The 25547-nt window shown below is 44.0% G+C and overlaps 2 protein-coding genes across 15 annotated transcripts in view; one reads left to right on the top strand and one right to left on the bottom strand.

The window, feature by feature from the left end:
* cask (calcium/calmodulin dependent serine protein kinase) overlaps positions 1–25547 on the top strand; it is a 111853-nt gene that overhangs the window by 53450 nt on the left and 32856 nt on the right. For 9 of the 14 annotated variants that reach the window (XM_022767342.1, XM_022767339.1, XM_022767338.1 and 6 more), the window contains exons 4-12: positions 2621–2698; positions 2795–2867; positions 19719–19821; positions 20665–20840; positions 21234–21356; positions 22166–22249; positions 22428–22527; positions 22916–22933; positions 23176–23297. In XM_022767342.1, the coding sequence (XP_022623063.1) occupies positions 2621–2698; positions 2795–2867; positions 19719–19821; positions 20665–20840; positions 21234–21356; positions 22166–22249; positions 22428–22527; positions 22916–22933; positions 23176–23297 (877 nt within the window). The remainder of the gene's footprint in view (positions 1–2620; positions 2699–2794; positions 2868–19718; positions 19822–20664; positions 20841–21233; positions 21357–22165; positions 22250–22427; positions 22528–22915; positions 22934–23175; positions 23298–25547) is intronic. The other 5 variants (XM_022767343.1, XM_022767340.1, XM_022767344.1 and 2 more) reach the window with 1 other exon arrangement.
* gpr34 (G protein-coupled receptor 34) lies at positions 14276–18115 on the bottom strand. Its single transcript, XM_022767345.1, has 3 exons — positions 17873–18115; positions 15886–16495; positions 14276–15315 (listed from the first exon to the last, which is right to left on the bottom strand). The coding sequence occupies exons 2-3, from the start codon at positions 16470–16472 to the stop codon at positions 14712–14714; spliced, it is 1191 nt and encodes a 396-aa protein (XP_022623066.1). The 5' UTR covers positions 16473–16495; positions 17873–18115; the 3' UTR covers positions 14276–14711.

The following is a 25547-nucleotide window of genomic DNA, read 5'->3' as shown; positions in this document are numbered from 1 at the left end:
GGGGGGGGGGGGACCATGTGCAGAGAGTGAGTGCAGTGCTGTACTGTATATATAGAGGCAAAGAGATGAGATTAAGATTTCACACTTGCTGCTACCTCCAGCTTTTCTCAAAGCTGCGCCTTCCCCGAGCTCCTCCCAGCCCGCTCTGTATCTTCATCTCTCCTCTTCTTCCAGAACTAATTCCTTTATCGTTTAATTCTGTTATCGCTGAACCGGCAAGTGCTCGGGTTCTCGCGCAGAGTCCTATCACACGGCTCGGCGCGGTGGAGAAAACTTTCAAGGAAACGCACGTGAGCTCCATTTAAAGGGATTTACACAGGGGGGGGGTGGAGCTCGTTTTGCACACGAGCTGCTGTTTCACACTCACGGGAGCGCAGGTAGATCTGAGGCGGTCTGCGAGCGCCGCGGCCCTTTGAGAGCAGAGCAGATAACTGGGTAAACACGGCAGATAAACGCAGACAGCTTCATATGGCTCCCAGGCCTCCCTGCTGGCTAATGGAGCAGGCTAACATGTGAGAGGAGAGGAGGAAGTGTGGAGCTGCTGCAGCCACGTCCTGCCACACAGCTGGTTTCACTGGTGCACACAGTAAAGAGAAGGTTTCAGTAACTGGAGGAAGAACCAGCTGTTCACTGTCGGTCAGAGGTTTTAGAACGACTCAGTTTTTAAAATTAATTTAGAGGTTAGAAGAAATCAACAGCTGGAGATTTTCAAAAACAAGGAATCATGAAATCTTTTTAGTTGAATTAAATTTAATCTAGAACCAGTTGTTCCCGACCTCTTCCAACTCACGGCCCACATCCGTAACAACACAGAGGCCAAATAATCCGTAATCCATAAAACATTTAAAAACATCATTTACATACAGTATAATATACAGTATATACATATATACATCTTCTTCTCACCTAAACTCTACTGTTTTGTAAATGATATTTATCGGCCCACTTGTAATACCTTCTCGGCCCACAGGTTGGGAACCACTGGTCTAGATTTGTGACTCATCCAGGAGCTGAAGTCGTGACGTTTCTTTCTACAATAGAAATCCACCTGACCTTTGACCATTTACGTTTATTCCCTGGACTTCGGCTCAATAAGAAATAAACCTTTTGACCAGTAGTGGAGCTGAATGATTAAATGACGTGTGTGTTTTGTAAGTAAACAGCCAGTTAAACCAGGAGGCAGCGTTAAAGGCCCGTCCCCTCCGCTCATTGATTGTGATGGTTTTTTTTCCTCCTCATTGAGACGCTGTCACCTCGGGCTGAAAGCTGCTTCTAACTGCACCGAGAGGCCGTCATCGTTAGTGTCATATCTTTACTGTAAATGACTCCGGAGGGGTTCTCCTCTAAATGGACGAGCATTAAAGCTGGAAGCTTTACAGCAGCAGCTCCTCCTGCTGAAGCCTCGCTGCAGGACTGTGTGCTGGTGCGCTCATCGTGTTTGTCCACGGTTTAAAAACTGAAGCTTCGACTCCGTTTGCTCAGAAATTTACCTCCTTATGAATCATTTTTTATTCATCCATCTCATTTTAAAGCTCCACATTTTCTTCTTCTCCTGTGTTTTATTTGAAGCCTTGATCCATAAGAAGATATATTTGTGGTTTTTAAGAACCAAAAACCATCTCAGCGTAGTTTTTGCCAGTGGGCGGGGCTTTGTGACTGCTTTGTTGTGACATCACAAAGTTCCAGAAGTCCTGACGGCTGGTTTTAAGGCTCAGTTTCTGAATACAGGCTGTGTGCATTTCTCTGTGGACTGAGGCTTTGATACTTTCACAGTATTAATATAGAAGCTAGAGCTGATCTATAATCACACTACACATGGACATCTCAGTGTGGGACTTTTAATGAATGAATTAATGATGTTATTAGCAGTTATTGTTCTTTACTGGTGGGACGTAATGACAAGAAAGTAAAAGTGTAAAAATGAAAACCAGCAGGGATTCATTTAATTTTATGACTGTGAAATAGATATGAAATAGTTTTTCTCTGAGGTATTAAAAAGGTCATAGTCCTGAATTGAATTAGGTGAACTCACTACAGGAACCATGAATTTAATATCAGACAACACTTGGACTTTGGTTCAGGGAGCAGAGATAAGCTGCTGTGTGATGCACCTGTAGCCAAATAAGCTCCATCCAGTGGAGTATGTATGGAGATAATTGTGGGCCTCTCCATCTGTGTGTTTTACTCATCAGACAGACTCTCAAACTAAATCACATCTCTAGGTAATTATCTCCTCGGAAAGTTAGAATTGCCTCCTCGAGTGTGTTTTTTCAAAGCGCTTATGAAAAATAACAAACTGCTCAAACGGCTCTCGGCGGCCCGGAGGAGAGTTTCACCGGGAGACTGTCGGCGTCACGTCAGCCTTCAGTCCTGACAGCTGTGGCGAAGCAGCTGTTTGCACATCAGTCCGCCGAGACGAGGCGTAATTACAGCGTCTCCTCCGCCGACCTGTGTCTCCCACTTCACCCCCACCACCAGTCACAGAGCTGAAGTTTTAATAAGAGTGACCTTTCCTTCAGACCCCGATTCCTGCCCCTGACCTTCTCTCCCTCTCTCTGTCTCTCTCTCTCTCCCTCTCTCTCTCTCTCTCTCTCTCTCCCTCTCTCTCTCTCTTCATCAGTATGGACGGAGCAGACCTGTGCTTCGAGATCGTGAAGAGGGCAGACGCTGGCTTCGTCTACAGTGAGGCAGTGGCCAGGTGAGCGTCGTGCACCTGTCTCCCCTCCTCTCCTGCTGTCTGCGTCATGTGGGCGTCCTGTGTTGACTTTCTGCTCTGATGTCTTTCCCCCCTCAGTCACTACATGAGACAGATCCTGGAGGCGCTACGCTACTGCCACGACAACAACGTCATCCACCGGGACGTCAAGGTATTTCTGTTTGTCTGTGCTGCGGCCTGACTCACCTGAAGCCGCTGGAGATGCGCTTCATATGTACAGTTCATACAGTTTTACATACATGTCTGACATCTGCTGCACACGGGTTCTGTCCCCACATGTTTACATGAATATAATCTGTATTCCTGCGCGCCGGCGGCAGGCGGAGCCGGAGGCCGTATTGTTTCAGGTTGTCTGTCTCGTTCTCGTGGACATGATATCTCAGTAGAAACATTCACTAGGAGTCAAGGATGACCTGATTAGACTTTGGTGGTTAAAGGTCAAAGGTCAAGGCACCTCACACAGCAATTATGACACAATCCCACACCAATGGTTCATATTTTCTCTGACTCTGGATACACAGGGATGTGACCTGGAACTAGTCTGAGTGGCGGAGGGATACGACCACGAGGAGGAGGTTCTAGTTTTACAGATATGACAGATGTAAGGTTTCTGTCAACTTTGGGCTTTGCAGCATCATTTTTCTAAATACTGGCGGAGGTCAGAGTTCACATTGTGTTTCTGTTCCCGTCACAGAAGGAGGAGGTCAGTGAAACTCAAAGGACTGGCTGCATGTTCATTCTAAATTCAAAGTTCTAAACTTAAAGTCATTTAAAGATAAACGATTAGTCAATTAACCAGTGAGTTGGTCAACAAAAATATTATTAAAATGCCAAATATTTAATGATTCCAGTTTCTCAGATCTGGAGATTTCTCTCTTTTAAATGATTTTAGACTGAATTTCTGAGTGTTGAACTGTCGATCAGACAAAATGAGATATTTGAAGATGTCTGCAGGGACTTCAGAACCGTGGCTTTTTACTATTAAATCATTAATCAATTAATTGATAAAATATGTGGCATTTTAATTGATCGTGGAGATAAGTAGACAGAAAAAAATCAGCAACCAATTTTAATAACGGAATAAACGTTTCAAACAGAAATGCAGGTTTCAGCCTCTCGGACACGAGTAATTACTTTTAACTGAATATTCTGGGTTTTTAACTGTTGATGAAACAATGTGAAGATGTGACGCTGAACTCTGATGCTCCGATTTTCATTGTTCTCTGATATTTTATAAACTAGATTTAATTTACAGTTACAGTTATAATTCACAGAATGTTTAAAGCTTGTTGTTTGGGGCGTTTACAGTCACACGCCGAGGTTGGAGTTTTCAGTATCTACTGGAGGTCAGTTAATTAGTCGTTTCCTTCACGGTTGTTAAAATCTCAGAAACGTCTTGTTGTTTTTAGTGAATTGAATGAAGCAGAAAGAGAAGTTGAAACTGCAGCTTCTACTTCCTCATCAGCATCAGTCCCTGCTGCTCCTGTTTCCTCCTGTAGGTGGCGCCTGTGTGTCGAGCTGCTCTCACAGTGACTGCTCACAATCTGCTGCCTGCACTTCCCTGTAGTGTGTGTGTGTGTGTGTGTGTGTGTGTGTGTGTGTCCTGACATCACGCTGACTGAAGGGCTCCCATCGTGCCGGTGCACTGAGAGAAAAGCAGGAGACAGTTTGTCCTTCGTCGGCTCGCGTCATCTTTTCCTCTTGACGGCGCCGATCAGAGCGACCCTGATCACTGCTGCGTATAAGACTCTTTTAAATCAGGTGCCGTGTGAACAAAGTGAAGCCACTAATCACTGAGGGTGGACGGAGGCCCGGCTGCCGCCCGCTGCGTGGTGAATGGCGGGAAGCTGTGGACTGACAGTTAACCTATAGCTTGTACGGTGGGAATCCAGACGTCAATTATGAGATTTGCTTTGATTTCCTGCAGAATTAATATGTAAGACGTTGTACTGTCTCAGTTTGTCTGCACAGCTGTGATTTGTGCGTCCGTGTGAAAAGGTCAAAGCATCAGAAGTGCTGTAGTCGTGTGGCTGCACGTCAGTCTTTGTGTCTGTAGGTGTCAGCAGCCAGTTTTAACAGAGTCTTATAATGAGTTTCTAGGGGGGGGGGGGTTGCATTCAGAGCTGCATCTCTTATCGTCACACTCTGCACTCACAAACACACAAACACACAAACACACAACACTCCCTCAGCTCCTCCCCCGCTGTGAGTGTAATGGCTCCTGTGTGATATTCATACAGCTCCTCTGCTGCTTCCTTTTATGTGGCTTTTATTGCCTTTTTCAAGAGACTCATAATGCATATTTTATTACCACAGTCAGCCCCCAGCCTGTGGAGTCCCCCCCCCCCCACCCCTCCTCAGCTTTGTCCTCAGGTATTAGTCATCACACACAGTCCTATCTCTGTCTGCAGTCGGATGAATCACCGGCTCATTGTCTTTATGTGAGCGATAGTCAGCCTGTGAGTTCAGAGGGGCACCACCTGAGACATCTGTTTACAGCCTGTGTGTGTGTGTGTGTGTGTGTGTGTGTGTGTGTGTCTGTGTGTGTGTGTGTGATTCTCTGCATCTCGTGGTTATTAAGATGATATCTCTTTTATTTTGCTCTTTAGTCTTCTAACCCTAAATACAGGAATAATTAGCAGAATAATTGATAAAGAAAATAATTAAACTGCTTATATTCATTTTAATACCATGTTCCTTTATTTTGGCGGGACAGGTCAAGGGCCATGATTCAACGAGAGGTGTCACTAATTAGTGGTCAGACCGGCAGGGGGCGTGTATGCAGTGATTGTGGGTAAACGTGTCATGGCTGTCTGTCACTGCAGGGCGACGGGTCAAAACATCTGTTAACATGAACGCTGGGTTTCCATAGTAACGCTCACCAGCTTCAGACAGATAGCAGTTAACTGCAGTTCAAAAGAAGGCTGTGTTCAGGTCACAGCCTCATACTGACAATAATGATACGACACAGCAGCGTCACGTCATCGACTTCCTGTGGTTCACCCGCGGCTACAGGTGATGTTGTCAGGCCGTCGGCAGAGGTGTGGTCAGTGTCTGTCAGACTGCTGGAGAGTCTGTCAGTCCTTCTGCACATTAGATTATAAACATGCTCAGATAGAGAGAGAGAGAGAGAGAGAGAGAGAGGTCGGACTCAAACCAATGGCCGCTACGATAGGACTGAGCCTGTGTCACCGAGGCGACATAATGATAATAATAATAATAATAATAATAATAATATCTGGGCCTGACAGTAACAGTCTGACTGAGGGACTGAATCATTGACACATTGTCTGATATGTGACAGTGTTGGGTAATACACAGTCAACTGTAGGAACACACACATACGATGAGAACGTGTGTGTGTGTGTGTGTGTGTGAGAGAGAGAGAGATCAGTGTGATACAAACACAGCTTTGACATTGGCTGACGGTGGCGTTCACTTCTATTATCACCATCGAGCAGCGACTGTGAGCTCCTGTCTGCAGCTTATCAGATGTACTGTCCAAGATGTATGCCCTTTACACACACACACACACACACACACACACACACACACACACACACACACACAGCCGTCCTTGTTGAATATGGATCAGCGTGGTTGTGCCTCTTCTTTTCATGCATGAAAGTCACTGAATTCATTTAAAGCTGTTGTTCATAAATCACCGTCATGTCGTATACGTATCTTCTTCCTCCCTCCACCACAGACCTCCACCTGTGACGGCAGCACAGGTGTGACTGTGTGTCTCTCTGCTGCAGACTGAGAGGACAGGTTTACGTGGCACGTGTTTGGAGAGGACGGTGTGAAGGTGAACCTTTGTTTGTGAGACTGTTTGTGCTGCACTGTTTTGAAGCCTCGCGTTTGATGTGCAAAGCACAGATCCTGAAGTTGCGTCGAGCGATCCGAGGAATCCGTAAACACGGCGAAACTTTTGATGCAAACGCAAATGAAGAGTGAGTCACAGCGGCGCGGGCCTGCAGCTTCCTGCAGCGGCGTGTCTTTGTTCTCCAGGTGTACTCGGGTGAAGGGATCTCCTGTCAGACGCTTCAGGCTTCACATCGGTGTATTTTACAGTTTGTCTTCCTAGAATATACCAGAGTCTCTGCAGGACGACAGAAACTTTGCACCAGCGTCAGAATTCACAGCTTCACAACATTTCTGCTTCACATGGTAAAGATAACTTCTCGTGTCACTGTGGTGAAACGTCTTGGCTGGTTTTGGTTTACAGAAGTGAACATCAGGAACTGTTGGTGTGAGAGGCATCAGTGCTAATGGGTCTGTTTCAGTCTGTAGTGTATGACTGCTGCTGCTGTCTCACTGTGTATTTACATCAGGTGTGCAGCTCTGTTTTTAGATGCTCAGTCAAATTGTGTTTGTCCTCATTCACTGAACATCTGCAGCGAGTTTTTACAGCATAAAAAAAACATCTGAGGAGAACAGCAGCGCTGACAGTTGCATGTTCTGGTCTCATGCAACATGTATTTTAAGGTTTATTCTTCTTCAACAGCAAAAAATATAGTTTTTATTCCTCCAGTCAGAGCCGGAGACATGTTGTTTTCAGGTCGTCCGTCTCACTCTCGTGGACACGACGTCTCAGTAACGCCTTGAAGGAACGTCTTTAAATTTGGCACAAAAACATTCACTGGGACTCAAGGATGAACTGATTAGATTTTGGTGGCTAAAGGTCAAAGGTCAAGGTTAGTGTGACCTCACAAAACCCTTTTTAGCCATATTAGTGTGGACGCAGCCTTAGACACCTGATGGTAATTTGTGACGAGCTGAGTAAATATATGATAGATAGATAGATAGATAGATAGATAGATAGATAGATAGACAGACCGATAGATAGATAGATAGATAGATAGATAGATAGATGACTTTATTAATCCTCGGAGGGAAATTAAAAACTATAAAATACAGTAAAAGACACAGACAAAAAATTAACGGGACCCAAGTACATGAATAAGTAAATATAAATTCACATGCACCAAAGTTTGAACAGCAACACGTGTGATAGATGGAGGCAAGTCTCGTTTCCCCATTGAATAGTTGAACGTCAGCTGTTTTTACACAGGAAATGGCCCCGGTCCACGCAGATCTCTTTATGACACACTCACAGGACTATTAGCAGAGCTGTTAGGGCTGTTTGTGTGATGATGGGTGGCTGCGTGGCACAGCTAATGGCTTCTTTAATGGCATCCAAATGGCCTCGAGGTGTCGACCATGAAATTCTGACATTGAGGTTTCACAGTCTCACTAACACTCGCACACACTCCGGCAGAAAGATCTGAATGTGTAAACACGTCGTAGTCGTCCGGGTTTGATGGGAAAAATTACCACTTTGTTCCTCAGTGTTTGTCACGTTCATGTCAGGTTGTGCTGTTGCTTCGGTCGCTCTTGACCTTCGTCCGAGGTGTTTTATAACTTCATGACATGCAGCGACAGATTTTTATAAAAGCTTAGTTTCATTATTGATTCATCTGCTGATTATTTTTTTAGATTAATAACTAAACGATGGATTGTTTGTGTCCAAAAAACAAGAACAGAGACGAACCAGACGTCTTCAGATATCTTGTTTTGTTCGACCAAAAATCCAAATATCTAAAAATATTCAGTTTAAATGATGTAAGAGGAATAGAAGCAGGAAGTCTTGTCAGAATATTTGGGATATTTTCACATTTTTTACTTGAAAAAAAATATGACTGAAGCAATTTCTCCATTATCAAAATAGTTGCCGATTATTCTCCTGTCAGTCAACTAATCAATGAATCAACCGATCATTTCAGATCTGTTTGAATATCTGATTGGTGGAGCTTGAATGAAATCTATGCAGATGCTAGTGCTAGTAAAAAAACTCACTACTAGTTACAGGTGTGACAATATAATATTCTCTGTGCTGAACATTAATCAAAGATAAAACAGGAAGTGACACTGATGCTTTAAACTTGTTAGATTTATTCATGTGAAGCCATTTATTATACAGATATTTACATTTCTCATTCATTTGTTGTTATGAAAAACACTTTGACCAGTTTTATGCAGATTAGGAGTCACTATTCTTTATTCCTCTTTATTTTGTTTTAATTTTTAAACCCTGACTTCCTGTCTGACATCTTCTTCTTCTCTGGTTTCTGCGTAGAAATGAGACTTCTCTCAGGTTTTATTATTCCTCCAGCTTCACTATTGTACAGGCAGGTAGCTCAGCTCATCACCTGTGGCACTTCACTCCTCCTCCTCCTCCTCCTCTTCCTCTCTCCTGGATTTATGTCTTTATACTGCGGTGTAATCTTCCTCCGGCCTGTGTCTGATTCTCTCAGCTTCAGTCTGAAGAAGCCCATGCGGGGCCCTCAGGGGACGCTCATCTGCAGGGGCCACACTTCCCACAACATTATCTCCTCTCACACACCTGCTGCTCAAACAGCCGCGGCATCACGTCCCTCATCAATAATTTATACACAATTACTGAACAAGGTTTGTGACACACAGATATCAAATATTTATCAGCTGCTGTTGCACATGAGAGAAGCTCCACAAACATTTCCATGTATTTTTGTGACATTACATCTTTTCTTCTCCAGCGTTTTTATCAACAGAAGAGTCGGTTACTTTTACTGAAGCAACTTTTTCAGAGAGAATCGTTTTTGTTGGAGCAGTTTTAATGCGGCATATGTTTTATTCTTATTATAGTAGATCCTGAGATAAAAAACCTTTACTTCTGCTCTGTTACATCCACCGCGCTGCTTTTTAAAAATGTCTTATTTAATGCACCCAACAGCTGATCCCAGACCTGCTGGTGCTCTGTGGCTTTCAAACAGAGCTAACAGCTAATACAAACAGACCACAGCACAGAGAGGCTACGTCCACACTGATATACGTTTTCATTTTTAAATGGCTCCATATGGTAAAACCAGGCTAAACAATCCCAGTTGGCCATGTGATGTAACAAGCTCTCTGATTGGTTGGAGCTAACCAGTCTTATCATATTTACCAGCACTGAAGGCCCAGAGTGTCACAGAGGGGCAAACAGGAGAAGCTAAATGGCTAAGCTAATCGATTAGCTAATAGGAAAAGCAGCTGGAAAAAGGAAATGGAGATTTTTTAAATAGTTAAAATGTCTTTTCAAATTCTATTATTTATTCATGAATTAATAAATGTTAAGTGGTTTATTTAGTGATGGTTTTATGCTGTTTTTCTAAATCCATTTTTAAATCTGAAGTATTTATTGATGGATTAATTTAATAATAATAATAATTTAAATAATTTAATCAATTAAAAATTGTTTTTACAATTTTTAATGCCTGTTAAAGTATGAAATGAAGTAAATACGTTATTGCTGTTCCTGTGACGTCCCTGCTGCTCCATAGTTTTTACTTTGACTCCACATGACGCATTTTAAAAATCACTCTTCTTTTCAAAGCTACAAAGCACTTCCATGACTTAAGTCCGCAGTAGCTGTAGCCGTGTTCCCGTCCCCCAGCCGGTCCGCCTTCTGACCGGGACTTCCTGTCGCTCGGCTTCCAGGGTTGCTGCGGCTGCTCTCTAAAAGTACAAGCGTTTGTCGACGGAAGGTCTTGTCTAACAGGAAGTACATGGCAGGGTCAGTGGATCCTCTCAGTGCAGCCAGAAGAAGCAGACAGTTCTTCACCTGGAGGAAGAGACAGAAGCTCATCATCGATTGCTTCATGTAGCTGTGCAGTAGAAATCAGTGATTCACGTGAAACTGAGTCACCTCGACGAAGGTGGAGAGGGGATGACAGGGGCTCCAGATGTTGTAGGCAGCTGGATTTGTCCGCTGATGGTGGTGAAGGGCCAGAGAGATGAAGATGGGTTTGAAGATGTGATACGGCAGCAGACAAACTGAGAGAACAACCTGCAGGAGGAGGATGAAACAGGCTGAGCGGCCTGGCTGTTGTTATGTACGACGGAGTATCAGAACCACAATGAGCAAAATTAAGAAATCTGAAATACAAGAAATTTCAGATTTTTTTCCCTCACTGTGGCCCTAACCCTCAGTCGTAGTTTGGAAACCAAAGTGGAATATGAATGGTTTGGTTTAATGTTCAACCCAAGAGACAGAACTTAACTGCTGCTACAAAGGCAACAACAACAACAACAACACGTTAAAGTTGATTATTTTAGAGTGGAATAGATCTCATAGCCACCTGGATGACCACGATGTTTCGGAACACCCTACCCAGCAGCCCCTGGGAGGTGGTGATGACGGTGTTGCGGCGTGAGCGTCTGATGTGCCTCAGCACCGTCATGTAGGAGAGCAGCACCAGCAGGTAGAAGAAGAAGAACATGAAAATAGCAATCACACAGAAACCCGCAGACAGAGGGCCTCCTATCTCCACCTCAGGGTTGTAGCACACCTCCGCACATCCACCTCCCTCCGCCTCTCCGTCCCCGCCGGGTACAGCAGCCTTCGCACTTATAGCTTCATTCACTGAGTAGTAAACCGCCACTGGCACGCAGGCGCCCACCGCCAACACCCACATCGTGGCACACACCCTGCTGGCAAACGAGGCCCTGCCGAGGTGGGTGAAGAAGCCGTGCGGCAGCAGCGTTTTGCAGACGCTGGGCCTGGAGGCGTGAGTGCGCTGGATGAGGGCTGCGAAGCGGCTGAGGGCCACCCAGGTGAGGATCATGAGGCTAATGTAGATGTTGATGTAGAGCATCGGCGTGATGCCGTGCAGGACCAGCTGACACAGGACGCCGCTCAGCGTCCACACCGAGCCCCAGGCGTAGTAGCTGGCGAGGAAGGGCGTGGTGAGGGACAGCACCAGGTTGGAGATGCTCAGGTGGGACAGATAAACGTGGGTTGGGGAGGTGGTGGAGATGCAGCGCAGGAACACCCACAGGGAAAGCGTGTTGCCCGGAAGAGCAGTGAGGAAGAGGAGTGCGTAGGCGGAGGGGAGGAAGAAGCTCGTGGCGGCAGTTGGACAGAGGGAGAAACCAGAGGAGAAGGAGCAGTTATCTGGAGGAGGAGTGTACGGTGTGTAATCCATCTGATCTGTAAGAACACACAGGTGATGAGACGACAGTAAATTCTCATTTTAAAAAATGGTGTCAAGTTTGTGGGCGTGACCTGTATCAACCAATAAAGACCAATGGCTAATAAAGCCCAGGTAAAGGGAATAATCTGCAGTCTATTAAAGGTTTTATTTGAAGTGTTGATCCATTAGAAGATATAAAACCCATCTCAGTGTAGTTTTACATCTCCTCTCTCAGGCTTCTCTCTGGAGCTCTAGTAACAACAGGTCGGTGAGCCAATCAGAAGAGAGGAGGCTCTGAGCCTTTCTTCTGATTGGCTGACTGTTTTTTGAGTGATCCAATAAAAATATAGTAGAATTCAGGTAAAAACACTCAGAGAAACCAAATCCTGCAAGGTTTGGATGGTGGGTCCAGGTGGGCGGAGCTTGGTGACTGCTTTGCTGTGACATCACAAAGTTCCAGAAGTCCTGACGGCTGGTTTTAAGGCTCAGTTTCTGAATACAGGCTGTGTGCATTTCTCTGTGGACGGAGGCTTTGATACTTTCACAGTATTAATATAGAAGCTAGAGCTGATCTATAATCACACTACACATGGACACAGACCTTTACACTGGAGGAGCTTTAACACGGCTCACAAGGTCAGTTTAGTCAAATGTTTCTACAGCATTAATTCATTAATTCTTAATTAAGTCATACTCACCACTCTCAGTTTCTTTCTTTCATTTTAAACTGAAATAATATTTTCACACTAATTATTACTAATTAGTTCCAGTTGATTCTTCATTATCGTGCTCCTGATCCATGTTAAATTAAAACTAAAGACCTGGTTCTGTCTCGTTCGTACTGCCCATAAATAAAAATGTGAAGAGACTAAAACACTGACAAACTTGAGTTTTACTTCAGTTTGTGCGTTTTTCAAATTCTTATTCATTATTTTTATGATATTAATTTAAATATAATAAAAAAAAGCTAAGCAGTCAATAATCTAATTAAAAGGTTAGTGGTTCGGTTCCCTGCTCTTCCTTTCCGTAACAACACAACAATGTTTAAACACTAAGTCTGTTTTTAAGTTAAAGAGAGAGTTAAAAAGAGTTAGATTAGACACCATAAAAAAGCAAATTAATTAAATTATAGTAAGTAATAAAATTTAGCTTTTCAAAATATACATTTTCCAGTCTGCGTCACACCCAGCTGGACTCATGTTTGTCTACGTACCGCTGACGGCAGCTCTGAGGAGACGGTTCAGCACGGCAACACTCCCTCAATGCAACCTGAAGTTAAAGCAGCTGTGAACAGCAGCATCAGTATGAAGCTCCTGTCACTTCCCTCTTCTATTAATCTGGAGGTTAACTGTGACATATTTCAGAACTAACCTCTTGTTTGTGGCATTGTTTTCTCACGCTACCTCAACCATCACATATGCCCATGATAGGTGTTTCAGAATAGAGAAGCAGTGGTTAGATTTGATACTACACCGTGTGTGTAAGAATAGAAATAGACAGTATATGAGCAGTTTATTTTTAATTTTGAGTTTCCGTCTTTCTTTTTGCTGTCCCTTGATCTTACTGTTAAATCTATATTGACTGACACACTCTCATTTATTTAAAAAAACATGATACTCTCACTTGTACGTGGTTTTAAAAACATATTTGAATCACATCTGGACACAATCGTTAGAACAAGAACATGTATTTTAATCTATAAAAAGAACAGAGTATTTTATTTATTAGTAAAACCTTGTGCCTCCATGTCAGTAAAATGTCATCTGGGTTCTCTGGAAGCTCCTGAATACTGTCATTATTCGTCACAAAGCTTCAGGCTTTGAAGTAGTCTGCAAAGTTTTATCTGTTGTGTATTGAAGTTGATGCATTCGCTGACTGTAGGGTAACACACTGGTCCATTGATTTTTATCTTAGATGTTGTTTTACTGCACAGAAAGTCCCTGATCAAGTTCCAGTTCCTTCTACAACTGAAACAATGAACTGATCAGTCCGTTGACAGAATTGATATTTTGTTAATTAGGTATAATGTTAATGGATGGTCACTTTTTGGCACCACCAGCTGTTCAAAGTTAAATATCTCAACATCTGTGAGAGGGACATCTGGTGTGTTAATGGACCTCTCACGCCATCATCAGGTCCAAATGCCTGCAAACGTAATAACATTCCCATCAGCCTCAGCTGTACATTGTGTTGAATGCTAACTGGCTACTGTACCGTGCTAACACTGAGATGGTGGACATGGTGAACCTTTCACCAGCTACATGTTAGCATTGTCGGTGTGAGCATCTTAATATGCTAGTGTTAGCATGTAGCTCAAAGCACCACTGTAAGTACAGCCTCACTGAGCTGTACGGCTGTAGACACGTTAACTATTTTCTAGACTGAACAATTGATTTATAATAATATAATATGTTTATTTATTTTTTAATACACACACACACACACACACACACACACACACACACCTTAATAATACAGATTATTGCACATATATATATATATATATATATGTGTGTGTGTGTGTGTGTGTGTGTGTGTGTGTGTGTGTGTGTGTGTGTGTCTTTCTATAATTTGTCCACTAGAGAGAGTGACAAGTTTATTTTTCAACTGTTTCCTGTTTCTGGTCCAGTTTGTTTTGGTCACATCTTTGTACAATAACAAATTGAAGTGAAGATTTTTTATTTATTTTTTTGTGATGTGTAAAGAAAATTAAAAAATGAACATCAACATTAGTATCAGCATCAAAAGTCCCCAGGTTTCTGTTATCACCTACTCTGAGAGGGACTGTAGCTTTAAATCGAAGGAAATGGTACATGACAGAATGAAAGCAAGTTTGAGCAAAAGGAGACAATAAAATCTATCTATATAGATATCTATAAATCATAAAGATTGTTCATTTGCACAGACATGAAGTGGAAAATGTCATCGTCAACTCAGTGACAGGATTAACAGACGCTGCCCTATGGTTCGGCAGCATGGTTGATGCAGGTGACGGAGGCTCACTGTTTCAGAGAACCCTCACAGTCCAGGTTGGATCCAACGCCTGGCGACTCCGTCTCCTTTATATTGGAGGTGAAGACACGATTCGTCTGTCCTCTGTCGGTTTTCCCGGTCCTGCCGTCCCCCTCAGTGGTGGAGCTGCTCCCGCTTCCTACGGCCAGATCTCTCACACACAGCAGGTTGCTTATCAAACGCAGCACCTCCTTCCTCACCGAGGAGGACAACAGGAAGTACATCACCGGATCCAGGCAGCTGTTGAGGGCGGAAAACAGCAAAGACACCTCGTTGGCTTTGTCGGCCACATCCCTCCAGTAGCAGGATGTCTCTGTGATCTGAGTCTTTATGTAGAAGACCCGGACCATGTGATAGGGCACGAAGCAGACGGTGAAGAGGAAGAGGATGAAGAAGGACTTCTTGGCGGTACGGATGTAGCGGACCGTGTTGGGCAGGTCTGGTTTCTCTTGAGATGTTCTCAGAAGCCGGTGGGCAATCTTTCCGTAAGACACAACCAGAGAGATGAACACGAGCCAGAAGAGCACCAGCAGAAAGATGTTGATGTAGGCTTTCCACTTCTCATTGAGGAGCTGCCTGTAGTGGAAACACCTGCAAACACCAAACCCATTAAAGCTCAGATCACACATGCCAGGATTCTTAAAGCTCCTCCAGTGTAAAGGTCACTAATAGATCAGGTCTAGCTTCTATATTAATACTGTGAAAGTATCAAAGCCTCAGTCCACAGAGAAATGCACACAGCCTGTATTCAGAAACTGAGCCTTAAAACCAGCCGTCAGGACTTCTGGAACTTTGTGATGTCACAACAAAGCAGTCACCAAGCCCCGCCCACCTGGACCCACCATCCAAACATTGCAGGATTTGGTTTCTCTGAGTGTTTTTACCTGAAATCTGCTTTATTTTTATTGGATCAGTCAGAAAACAGTCAGCCAATCAGAAGAGAGGCTCAGAGCCTCCTCTCTTCTGATTGGCTCACCGACCTGTTGTTACTAGAGCTCCAGAGAGAAGCCTGAGAGAGGAGATGTAAAACTACACTGAGATGGTTTTTATATCTTCTGATGGATCAACACTTCAAATAAAACACAGAAGAAGAAGAAAACATGGAGCTTTAATTGAAACAGTAAGACTCAATAAATAGATTTGATGACAGGGGTCACTGACCTGTTCTGCTCTCCTCTGTCATTCTTTGATATCATGTACGTCAAAGTCAAGGCGGACGCCAAGATCCAGACAATAGCGCAGAGGGCGCGGCTCCGCCTGGTGGACCAGAGTCTGTGCCGCGTCCCTGAACCTCGGTGCATCTTCAGGTAGCGATCGACGCTGATCAGCCCCAGCAGCGTGATGCTCATGTACATGTTCATGTAGAAGACGTTCCCCACCACTTTACACAAGGTTGGATTAAGATTCCACACGTCACCGTGGCTGTGGTAGAGAATCCTGAAGGGCAGACACGCCACCAGCAGCAAGTCTGCAAACGCCACGTTAATGAGGAACACTCGCACGGAGTTCTTCTTGGAGTGGATGTAGAAGAAGACCCACAGAGCGACCAGGTTCCCGACCAGACCCAGGACGAAGATCACGGAGTAGAGCACCGCGAACGGGATCTGCAGCGCGTTATGTTCCGCACACTGGGGGTCGGGGGTCGCGGTCAAGTTCATGTCGCTGATCTTTGTGGCGAGGAGGGAAAAGGAGCTGTGCGGAGGCTGGAGGGTGGACGTGGCAGGTGTAGTGAAGGAGGTTTTTGTCATGGTGGTCTCTGTGATCCTCAGCCCTGAAACCAGGAGGAAGAATCAGGAGAATCAGTTTGGATTAGCTCGTAGTGTTAGTTCTTTTCCTTCACATGGGAAAGTTTTGGACTCATTGGTGCAGGTTATTTTTACATTTAAAAATATTAAAAATATGGCCCCGGTAGCTCACCTGGTCCTTACGGCACAGGTTCCAGCAGGGGCGGACTGGGGCTAAAAAGTGGGCCGGGAATTTGTCTCTGGTTTATCATTTTAGTAGTTTTTGTTTTATGTAACCCCATAAATGATCAGACATGTGGTTGTTCTCTAAGTTAATCAAACAAAAAACAGTCAGCCATCATATTAATGTCTCATTTATTTTTTAGCTTTTATTAGGCAAGCTAGCCAAATAAGCCTCATCATCATCAACCTTATCAGCTGGCTCTGACTGTGCTGAATGTCTAAATTAATATTTATATTACGAAACAGTTTCATCAGAGTCTTTTCATCTTTACTAATTAACCATTTAATTCACTGAGCAGCTCAGAGGCGACCGGCAGCTACCGCCATCTTTTAAGGTGGAATGTTTCCTCGCGTGTTACTCAATGCATGATTGATGTTTGGAAATCGGTCAATACATCTTAAATGTCAACATGAACACTTTGACCATTTTATGTGTTTTTATCAGCTCTCCACATGACAGGCGCTTTAGTGACGATCGGATCTTCACGCTCTTAAAAATGTAGATAAATATCAACCGGATCATGTGAACTGAGAATATTTTATTTCATCACTTGGAGAAAAAAAGTACGTCTGCAGAAAAGTATTTGTAGAACGGTGCTTCATTTGTGATGGTCTGTTGTGACACGTTTTACCTTTATCAACAAGTCCAGGTGATGTGATGTGGATATTGCCTAGATATTGCATATATATTGACAGCTGAGGTCCAGCTGTGTGGATCTGCCCCTCACCCTGGATAATCACATATAACGGCGGCTCTGCACCGCACCAACAGACACTGGGAAGCCTGATGACTTAACACTCACTGTGTGATATCATGTGTGAGTTATGTCGAAGTTTGCAGAAGCACAGACATGTTTTTCTGTCTGCTTCAGTCTTGTAACGCAGTAAACCAGCTGAACGGAGGTTTCTATCGAAAGATCTGTGAGTGCAGTAAAAAGGAAAAGCACACAGCTCTTATCTTGCAGACGCAGCAACAAACAAACCGATCATCTTTCATAAAGGAAGTTGCCAGAGCTTCACCTACTCATTGACGTCCATGAGAAACTTTCTCATGTTTCTTTCACACATTCTGCTTTATGTGGAAGTAAAGGGATAACCCCCCCCCCCACACACACACACACACACACACACACACACACACACACACACACAAATACAGTATGTGCTGAGTAGTAGCTCACTCGTGGTTTTTGCAGTCCTCTTCTTCTCCTCTGACTCACTCGTCCTTCGAGTTCACTCTGCAGGAACGACTCTCCGAAGTGTTGCCGTCCTGAAACGCTCCTCTCCCCTCGTCATGGTGCGTTCACTCCTGCTGTCGTCTCTCCTTCGGTGGTCTCAGATGAAAACAGCTCTGCGCAGAGGTCCGCCTCCCTCTCTGCCCATGATCTGTGCTGCTCTGAGAAACCAGCCGCTGCTGTCGAAAGTCAGAGAGAAATGCTGAAATGCAGAATGCTGTGATGCTGTGCAGAGAAAAGCTGAAGCTGTGGTCAGCCCTCTCTTTCCTCCCCACCACCACCACCAGATAGAGAGAGGAGATGGGGCAGGGCGAGCTGTGGGATCACACAGTATGCTTCACTTGTACACAAACAATATGCTTTCCACTTTGGGCTCTGATTATAATATGGAGGTATGTGCTGTGAGAGAAAAAGGCCTCCCAGAATACCACAGAGTGCCCTCACAGTAATTAAAGCAGTGCCTTCAGAATAAAAGCACAGCCAGATTTAAATTGCCACCCAGGAGACGTGAGCTGCTGTCGAGCTCTCAGGCTGAGTTTGTAGGCAGAGGTTGAAGTGAATGATGAACCACAGCTCCATTACTGGAGTCACAGTGCAGTAACATGACTCCAGTACAAGTGAAAGTTCTTCAGTCAAGTATTTACTTGAGTTAAAGTACTGGAGTACTTCAAAAGTACATTTTTTACGTCAACACATTGTTCCACATTTAAAGCAGCTAATGACTGAATCAACTGACTGACTGACTGACTGACTGACTGACTGTAGAACCTGTAGAATAGAAATCCTATAGAAATGGCCATAAAAACAGAAGTGAATCAACAACAGGAGCCAACCACGACCAGCTGTCTGTTTAAATCTGGAATTAAACCAACACAGTATATGGTCTGTCACATTTTCAAAATAAAAGAAAATTCATTCCACAAAATAAAATGCAGTGTATTGTATATATTTATATTTTCATCGTAAATATTTTTAATTTACTGTTAATTTTTTGTTTTTATTTTTAAAGCTAGGTGACCTGCAGTAATATGTTGAAAACCTACTTGGCAATAAACCAGACTCTGATTCTGAAAAGTGCTCCTTCAAAGTAAGAGCTCTTCATAGAAATGTAGTGGAGTCAAAAGTAAAATATTTGTCTTTATGTGTAGAGGAGTAAAAGTCAGAACTCAAGTAAAGAACAGATACTCAAAAAATATATTTAACTACAGTACTGAAGTAACTGTACTTAGTTAGAGAAGAGAAACTACCACAGATGTTGTGCATGAAATGAGTGATGGGGGGGGGGGGCCCAAAGAAGAGGAGACTTTAACTGTGAACTGCTCCCAGGAGAGTAAACACTGATCCATGCTTTAGGATAATGAGATGCTGGAACAGCTCACCCTCCCTCCCACATGTGACAGGATTTAATTTGCATTTTGATGATTTTTTTTCTTGAAGCATTTTTCTGTATTTTTACTGAGTTTTTTTTCCTGGTTTCATGATGTGAAGTGAGAAACATCTCGGTTAGAAACAAAACATACGATATTAAATGAAATAACTAGAATAAAGTGACGTTATTTAACATCCAATAAGCTGCTGAAACTGCCGCCAGTAGTAACAAGTGTGGTTTTCATACGTGTTGCGCCTCTCTGATCCTCCCACGCCGCGGCTGTTTTGTGTGTGTGTGGTTGTGGCGGGTGATGTTTGGGTGTGTCTAACCCTAATTTATAAGAGGGTGTCGCTCTTTAATTAGTAAAAGACACAAAACAAATCACCACTCTCTCTCTCTCTCTCTCTCCTCTCTCGTCCTCAGCCTCACTGTGTGCTGCTGGCGTCCAAAGAGAACTCGGCCCCGGTGAAGCTGGGGGGGTTCGGAGTCGCCATCCAGCTCGGAGAGTCTGGACTGGTGGCAGGAGGTAAAGTAAACACCACATACATACATACATACGCACTGATGCTAACACTCCCATCTCAGCATCACGACATTAAAGTTGAACTTTGACCTTCAGTGAGTGACAGTCTCATAAAAACAGGTTTGTGACGTATGAAACCCTGAATCTAATGAACCGGGGGGGGGGGGGGGGGGGGGGGGGGGGTAAACTGAACAGTTGTCAGTGTCCAGAGAGTGAGGAGTTAGCATTACCACAATTCTAACGCTGTGTCAGCCATGCAGTTTACAAGCTAACGCACAACATAAACAAATAAAAGATGCTAACTACGCTAATGGTTCCTAAAGATGCTAACTACACTAACCTGTGGTGAGGACAGATGACCTGCACCCTCAGCACTCTGTTTGTTATCCATACAGTGACTCAGAGTCACATATATAAACTGATTTCTTAGTCAAAATCATTCTAATCTCTGTGACTTTAATGTGCACATCCTGCAGGTTGAGGAGAGTCGATCCTGTGGAGAGCAGTGAAACTAAAGGATCCAAACTCAGCTCTGTTACCGGCAGAGGCAGAGCTCCAGTTCACTTTGCACATTAATGACTGGAAAACGCGAAGTGTCCAGTTCTTCAGCTTTTATTGAGAAAAAGGAAACAAACCTGCCGTAGATTTAATTGACACTTTGACACCATATAGACAGAGCAGGAAACAAAAAGCTGACAGCTCATTGTTGCAGGTCTCAGAGGAGGAAGTAAAGTCTGACAGAACTTCCGTTTTGTAGTCCACAGAGGGTAAGAATAGAAATGTATTAAGAATAAAGAAGTCCTCATTAAAGTAAATGATGTTTGTGTTCTGTCTCTGTGACCTCAGGTCGGGTCGGTACTCCCCACTTCATGGCCCCGGAGGTGGTGAAGAGGGAGCCGTATGGAAAGCCTGTGGACGTGTGGGGCTGCGGCGTCATCCTCTTCATCCTCCTCTCAGGGTGTCTGCCTTTCTACGGCACCAAGGAGCGGCTGTTTGAAGCCATCTGCAAGGGCAAATACAAGGTCAGGAGGTCATTCAGAGGAGCTGCACCGACACGAATACGTGGTTTCATCATTTCATTCAAGACACGAGTGGCCACTAATTGATTTTTTTTTTTATCAATCGATTGCTTCATCTCTGCTTGTATTCACTTGTGGGAAGTTTAATCTTCCCTTATAAAGCTACTAATACAAATACATGTCAGGTAAATGTAATGGAGTAAAAGTATAAAGTACCATAAGATGGATTTACTCAAGTAAAGAACAAGTTCTTCAAATTTGTACTTAGTTCGATTCCAGCAGGAGCCAGGTGACGATCAGAGTTTGGTGCTTGTGTTTGGGCCAAAGGAACAGGACCAGGAAGTCGGTGCATTCCTGTAAAGTGTGTGTTTTCTTCGTGTGTGTGTGTGCGCACAGATGAACCCGCGCCAGTGGAGCCACATCTCGGAGAGCGCCAAGGACCTGGTGAGGCGCATGCTGATGCTGGACCCGGCTGAGAGGATCACCGTCTACGAGGCTCTGAACCACCCCTGGCTCAAGGTACCGACTGACAAACTGTTACTGCAGCTTTACACTTACTACAATATCATACAAACCCATGTGCTCATGCACAGGACATGAGTCTCAATTCCTCGTTCTTCTTTGAATATATTTAGTCAACACCAGAGTCTTTCTCTGCCACATCAACCTCAGTGCTCTGTTTACAACCACATATGTAACTTATCAATCTGTGGCTGTGGCGAATCTCCCACAGCAGCTTCCTGACACTGACAACAACAACAACAACAACAGCAGCAGCAGTACAGTGCAGCAGCAGATAAATCACCTGAACGTGATGATTTTGCCTCTAAATTTAGTCTCTCAATGAGTAAAAGATATTAAAGCTCCATGTTTTCTTCTTCTGTGTTTTATCCATAAGAAGATATAAAAACCATCTCAGTGTAGTTTTTTAGTTTCCAGCAGCTGGTTATTGTCCTTTACTGTTCACATCAGAATAAAGTTCATGTTGCTGATGTAAACTCCCAGTGTACCACTGATGTGTCGCTGTATTGAACTGGGACAGATCTGTGGTCTCATTCACCAGTTTATCAGACTGGTTTCATGCTTGTTCAGGCAACAACTCAAACTATCAGAAAACTCCAGCTGCCACCTTGAGTCTTTCCCGTCATTCCCCTCCCTCCCACATGACGGGACCGCAGCAGTAGACTTGTCAGACCTCACAAACCAAAGAGCCTCAGAAGACATTAAGACTGTTTTCACTGGCTCCTCGTGACGAATCAGCTGATCTCCAGGTGTTAAACTGCTGTAATGTCTCTTTAAGCTTTTCCTCTCTGTGTTGGATCTGTCAGGAGAGGGACCGCTACGCCTACAAAATCCACCTGCCAGAGACCGTGGAGCAGCTGAGAAAGTTCAACGCCAGGAGGAAGCTGAAGGTTTGCATGCGCGCGCGCGCACACACACACACACACACGCACACGCACATACACAATCAAATGTTGTGACATCAGGCATAACGCCATCTCTGTGTGTTGAGATGATGAGATAAATAGATGCTGCTGATGTTGACCCGTCCCTGTCGTTGTTGTTGTTGTTGTTGTTGTTGTGTAACAGGGTGCCGTGCTGGCTGCAGTGTCCAGTCACAAGTTTAACTCCTTCTATGGAGACCCCCCCGAGGAGCTCCACGACTTCTCCAACGACCCCACCTCCTCAGGTACACACACACAAACACACACACACACACACAAACCCCCCCGATCTTTAACACACTTCCTCCCTCAGATTTCCTTCCTCTGGTGTTTCTCTCCAGTTGCTCTATTAATTCGACTTCTGCTTTCTGTGCATGGCAACGCACAGGCTGGTGTCGCCACGACAACAACACTCCAACAAGTTCATCAAAAACAGACTACACACACACACACACACACACACACACACTACACAGCCAGGAATCAGCTGATCGTCTAAGCTCATTATAAAACAATAAAAACAACCTTGTTTTCTTCTCATTACAATCCAACAATATCTCTCCTGTTGTTTCTACCTGTTGTTGCTTTACACTGAGTGTCTGTGTGTTTTTATTAATGCTGCCCACCTGTTAGGACTACTAGCAGCAGAACGTAGGTATCTGTTGGTCCTGTGTATGTGTGTGTGCGTGTGCGTGTGTGTTGTGATGCATGTTAACCATCAATAGCTGTCTTGATATTTGTAGAAGCTTGACCTTAATGTTCATCAGTCGTAGGACGTGCAGAAAATGTCCCAGCCAGAGGTAAAGAAATATGTGTGTGTGTGTGTGTGTGTGTGTGTGTGTGTGTGTGTGTGTGTGTGTGTGTGTGTGTGTGTGTGTGTGTGTGTGTGACAGGGGCTGTGTCTCAGGTGCTGGACAGTTTAGAGGAGATCCACGCGCTGACAGACTGCAGTGAAAAGGATCTAGATTTCCTCCACAGCGTTTTCCAGGACCAACATCTACACACACTGCTCGATGTAAGTGACACACACACACACACACACACACACACACACACACACACACACACACACACACACACACAATGAAGCACACCAGAATCTGTCTGTTCTACTTTATTGATAAAGGAGCAGAATAAAGGTTTGTCTGTAACATAGTTCAGCAGCAGCAGGTAAAACAGTCGTTAACATCAACAGGGACGGATGAAAGCACAGTGATATTTTCACACAGGAAACTGAAACACATTTCCTGTCCTCAAAATACTTTGTCCTCGTGTGTCCGGCGCTGTGCGTGTGGTACAGCGGTGTTAGAGGAGGTGTGAACAGACCGGTTGGGTGTGGCCTGGCGAGGTGCTGGTTTTGTGCTCTCACAACAGAACAGTTCCACAAAAATCAAGTGTCAGAGTAGAAAGTGAGAACAGCAACACACACACACACACACACACACACACAAATCTCTTTAACCCTCCACTCGTCGTGACCAACGTGTTGCAACTCTGTTTTTATTCAGTTGAGACAGTCATGTGAACAAGAAAATTGATATTGTCTCTTTATAAATGTGTGATTTAACATTATTGATAAAATCTAAAAATTCTAGTTCCTGAAACATTCGTCTGGATTTAAACTGTTTCCTGTCGATTCATTTATTTTTTCTACTGGAGCAATTTTAAATTTGCATGAAGGGGCAAAATCACACACAAGTTCAGTTTTAACGCTGAACAAAAACAGAGCCATGAAAAAAAAGCAGATTTCTGCAGCACCGAGCAGCTGGTGTTTCCTGCTCCTCTCGGTGAATCAGAGCAGGGTCGCCAACGTTGTGGCTGTGACCACAGACCCCCCCCACACACACACACACACACACACACACACACACACACACACACACACACACACACACTCCCTGCGTTTCAACACAGGATTGATGAAGAATTGAAGAATAAATATTAAACATATTTAGAAAGTGTGTATCAGGCTGGACCGGTCTCTTCTCGTCTCTGTGATATTGATGATGATGATGATGATGATGATGGGATGTTGAGCGCTGAGTTCCACATCAGCTCCATATTGAGTCACAAACTCCCAGCGGAGGTTCAGGCAGCGTGTTAGATCTGTACACAGTTTGTCTGAGAGCGTCACTTTGTCTCTTATTAGGCGTCTTTGTGTTTACGCTCCTCTCTGTCTCTGGGCGTTAAACACAAGAACAAAAGCTCTGCTGGCAGGACGCAGGAATTTTATTATCCAGCAATTTTTCTTCTGTGTTTTATTTTGAAGTGTTGATCCATAAGAAGATATTTTTGTGGTTTTAAGAACCAAAAACCACATCAGTGTATCTGTCTGTGAATGTTCTCATTCGTCCAGGTCATAGTTATCTCTCTCTCAAATTGAATCGAAGGCAACTGGACTTGTATTTGTCTGTGGAAGACGTTTCGCCTCTTATCCAAGCGGCTCCATCAGTTCATCTCAGTGTAGTTTTACATCTCCTCTCTCAGGCTTCTCTCTGGAGCTCTAGTAACAACAGGTCAGTGAGCCAATCAGAAGAGAGGAGGCTCTGAGCCTCTCTTCTGATTGGCTGACTGTTTTCTGAGTGATCCAATAAAAATAAAGCAGATTTCAGGTAAAAACCCTTAGAGAAACCAAATCCTGCAAGGTTTGGATGGTGGGTCCAGGTGGGCGGGGCTTGGGGACTGCTTTGTTGTGACATCACAAAGTTCCAGAAGTCCTGACGGCTGGTTTTAAGGCTCAGTTTCTGAATACAGGCTGTGTGCATTTCTCTGTGGACTGAGGCTTTGATACTTTCACAGTATTAATATAGAAGCTAGAGCTGATCTATAATCACACTACACATGGACACAGACCTTTACACTGGAGGAGCTTTAATGTATTTTATATTCATATTCAGCTTGAGTACTTGGAGTCTCTGGAGTCTGTCCTCTTTGTCTCTTCAGTTTTATTCACATATTTGACAGTTTTAATATCGGTTTCTAATATTCTGTGACACTGACATGAATCTACAACATCCAGAAACAAGGATACTGATAAGATTTGACTTCTTCGCTGTGTCGCATCAGTGTCTCGGTTCAGCTGCAGTTGTCTGTGGTTTGCAGGTGTTAAATCACACCATCATCTGTCTCTGTTCACTGAGGTGTCTTCCTCAGCTGATGCCCTGATACTCGCCGTCCACAGGAAGCGCGTGACGCGATGTTTAGAGATGACAGGATGAGATTCAGCTCACAGCTTCGCGACAGATAAAAGATAAAACTCCTCAAC

Source organism: Seriola dumerili, unplaced genomic scaffold, assembly GCF_002260705.1.
Source record: "Seriola dumerili isolate Sdu_G_001 unplaced genomic scaffold, Sdu_1.0 BDQW01001125.1, whole genome shotgun sequence".
Taxonomy (NCBI): Eukaryota; Metazoa; Chordata; class Actinopteri; order Carangiformes; family Carangidae; genus Seriola; species Seriola dumerili.
The sequence above is the reverse complement of the archived record's forward strand: the minus strand, read 5'-3'. Positions and strand labels throughout refer to the sequence as shown.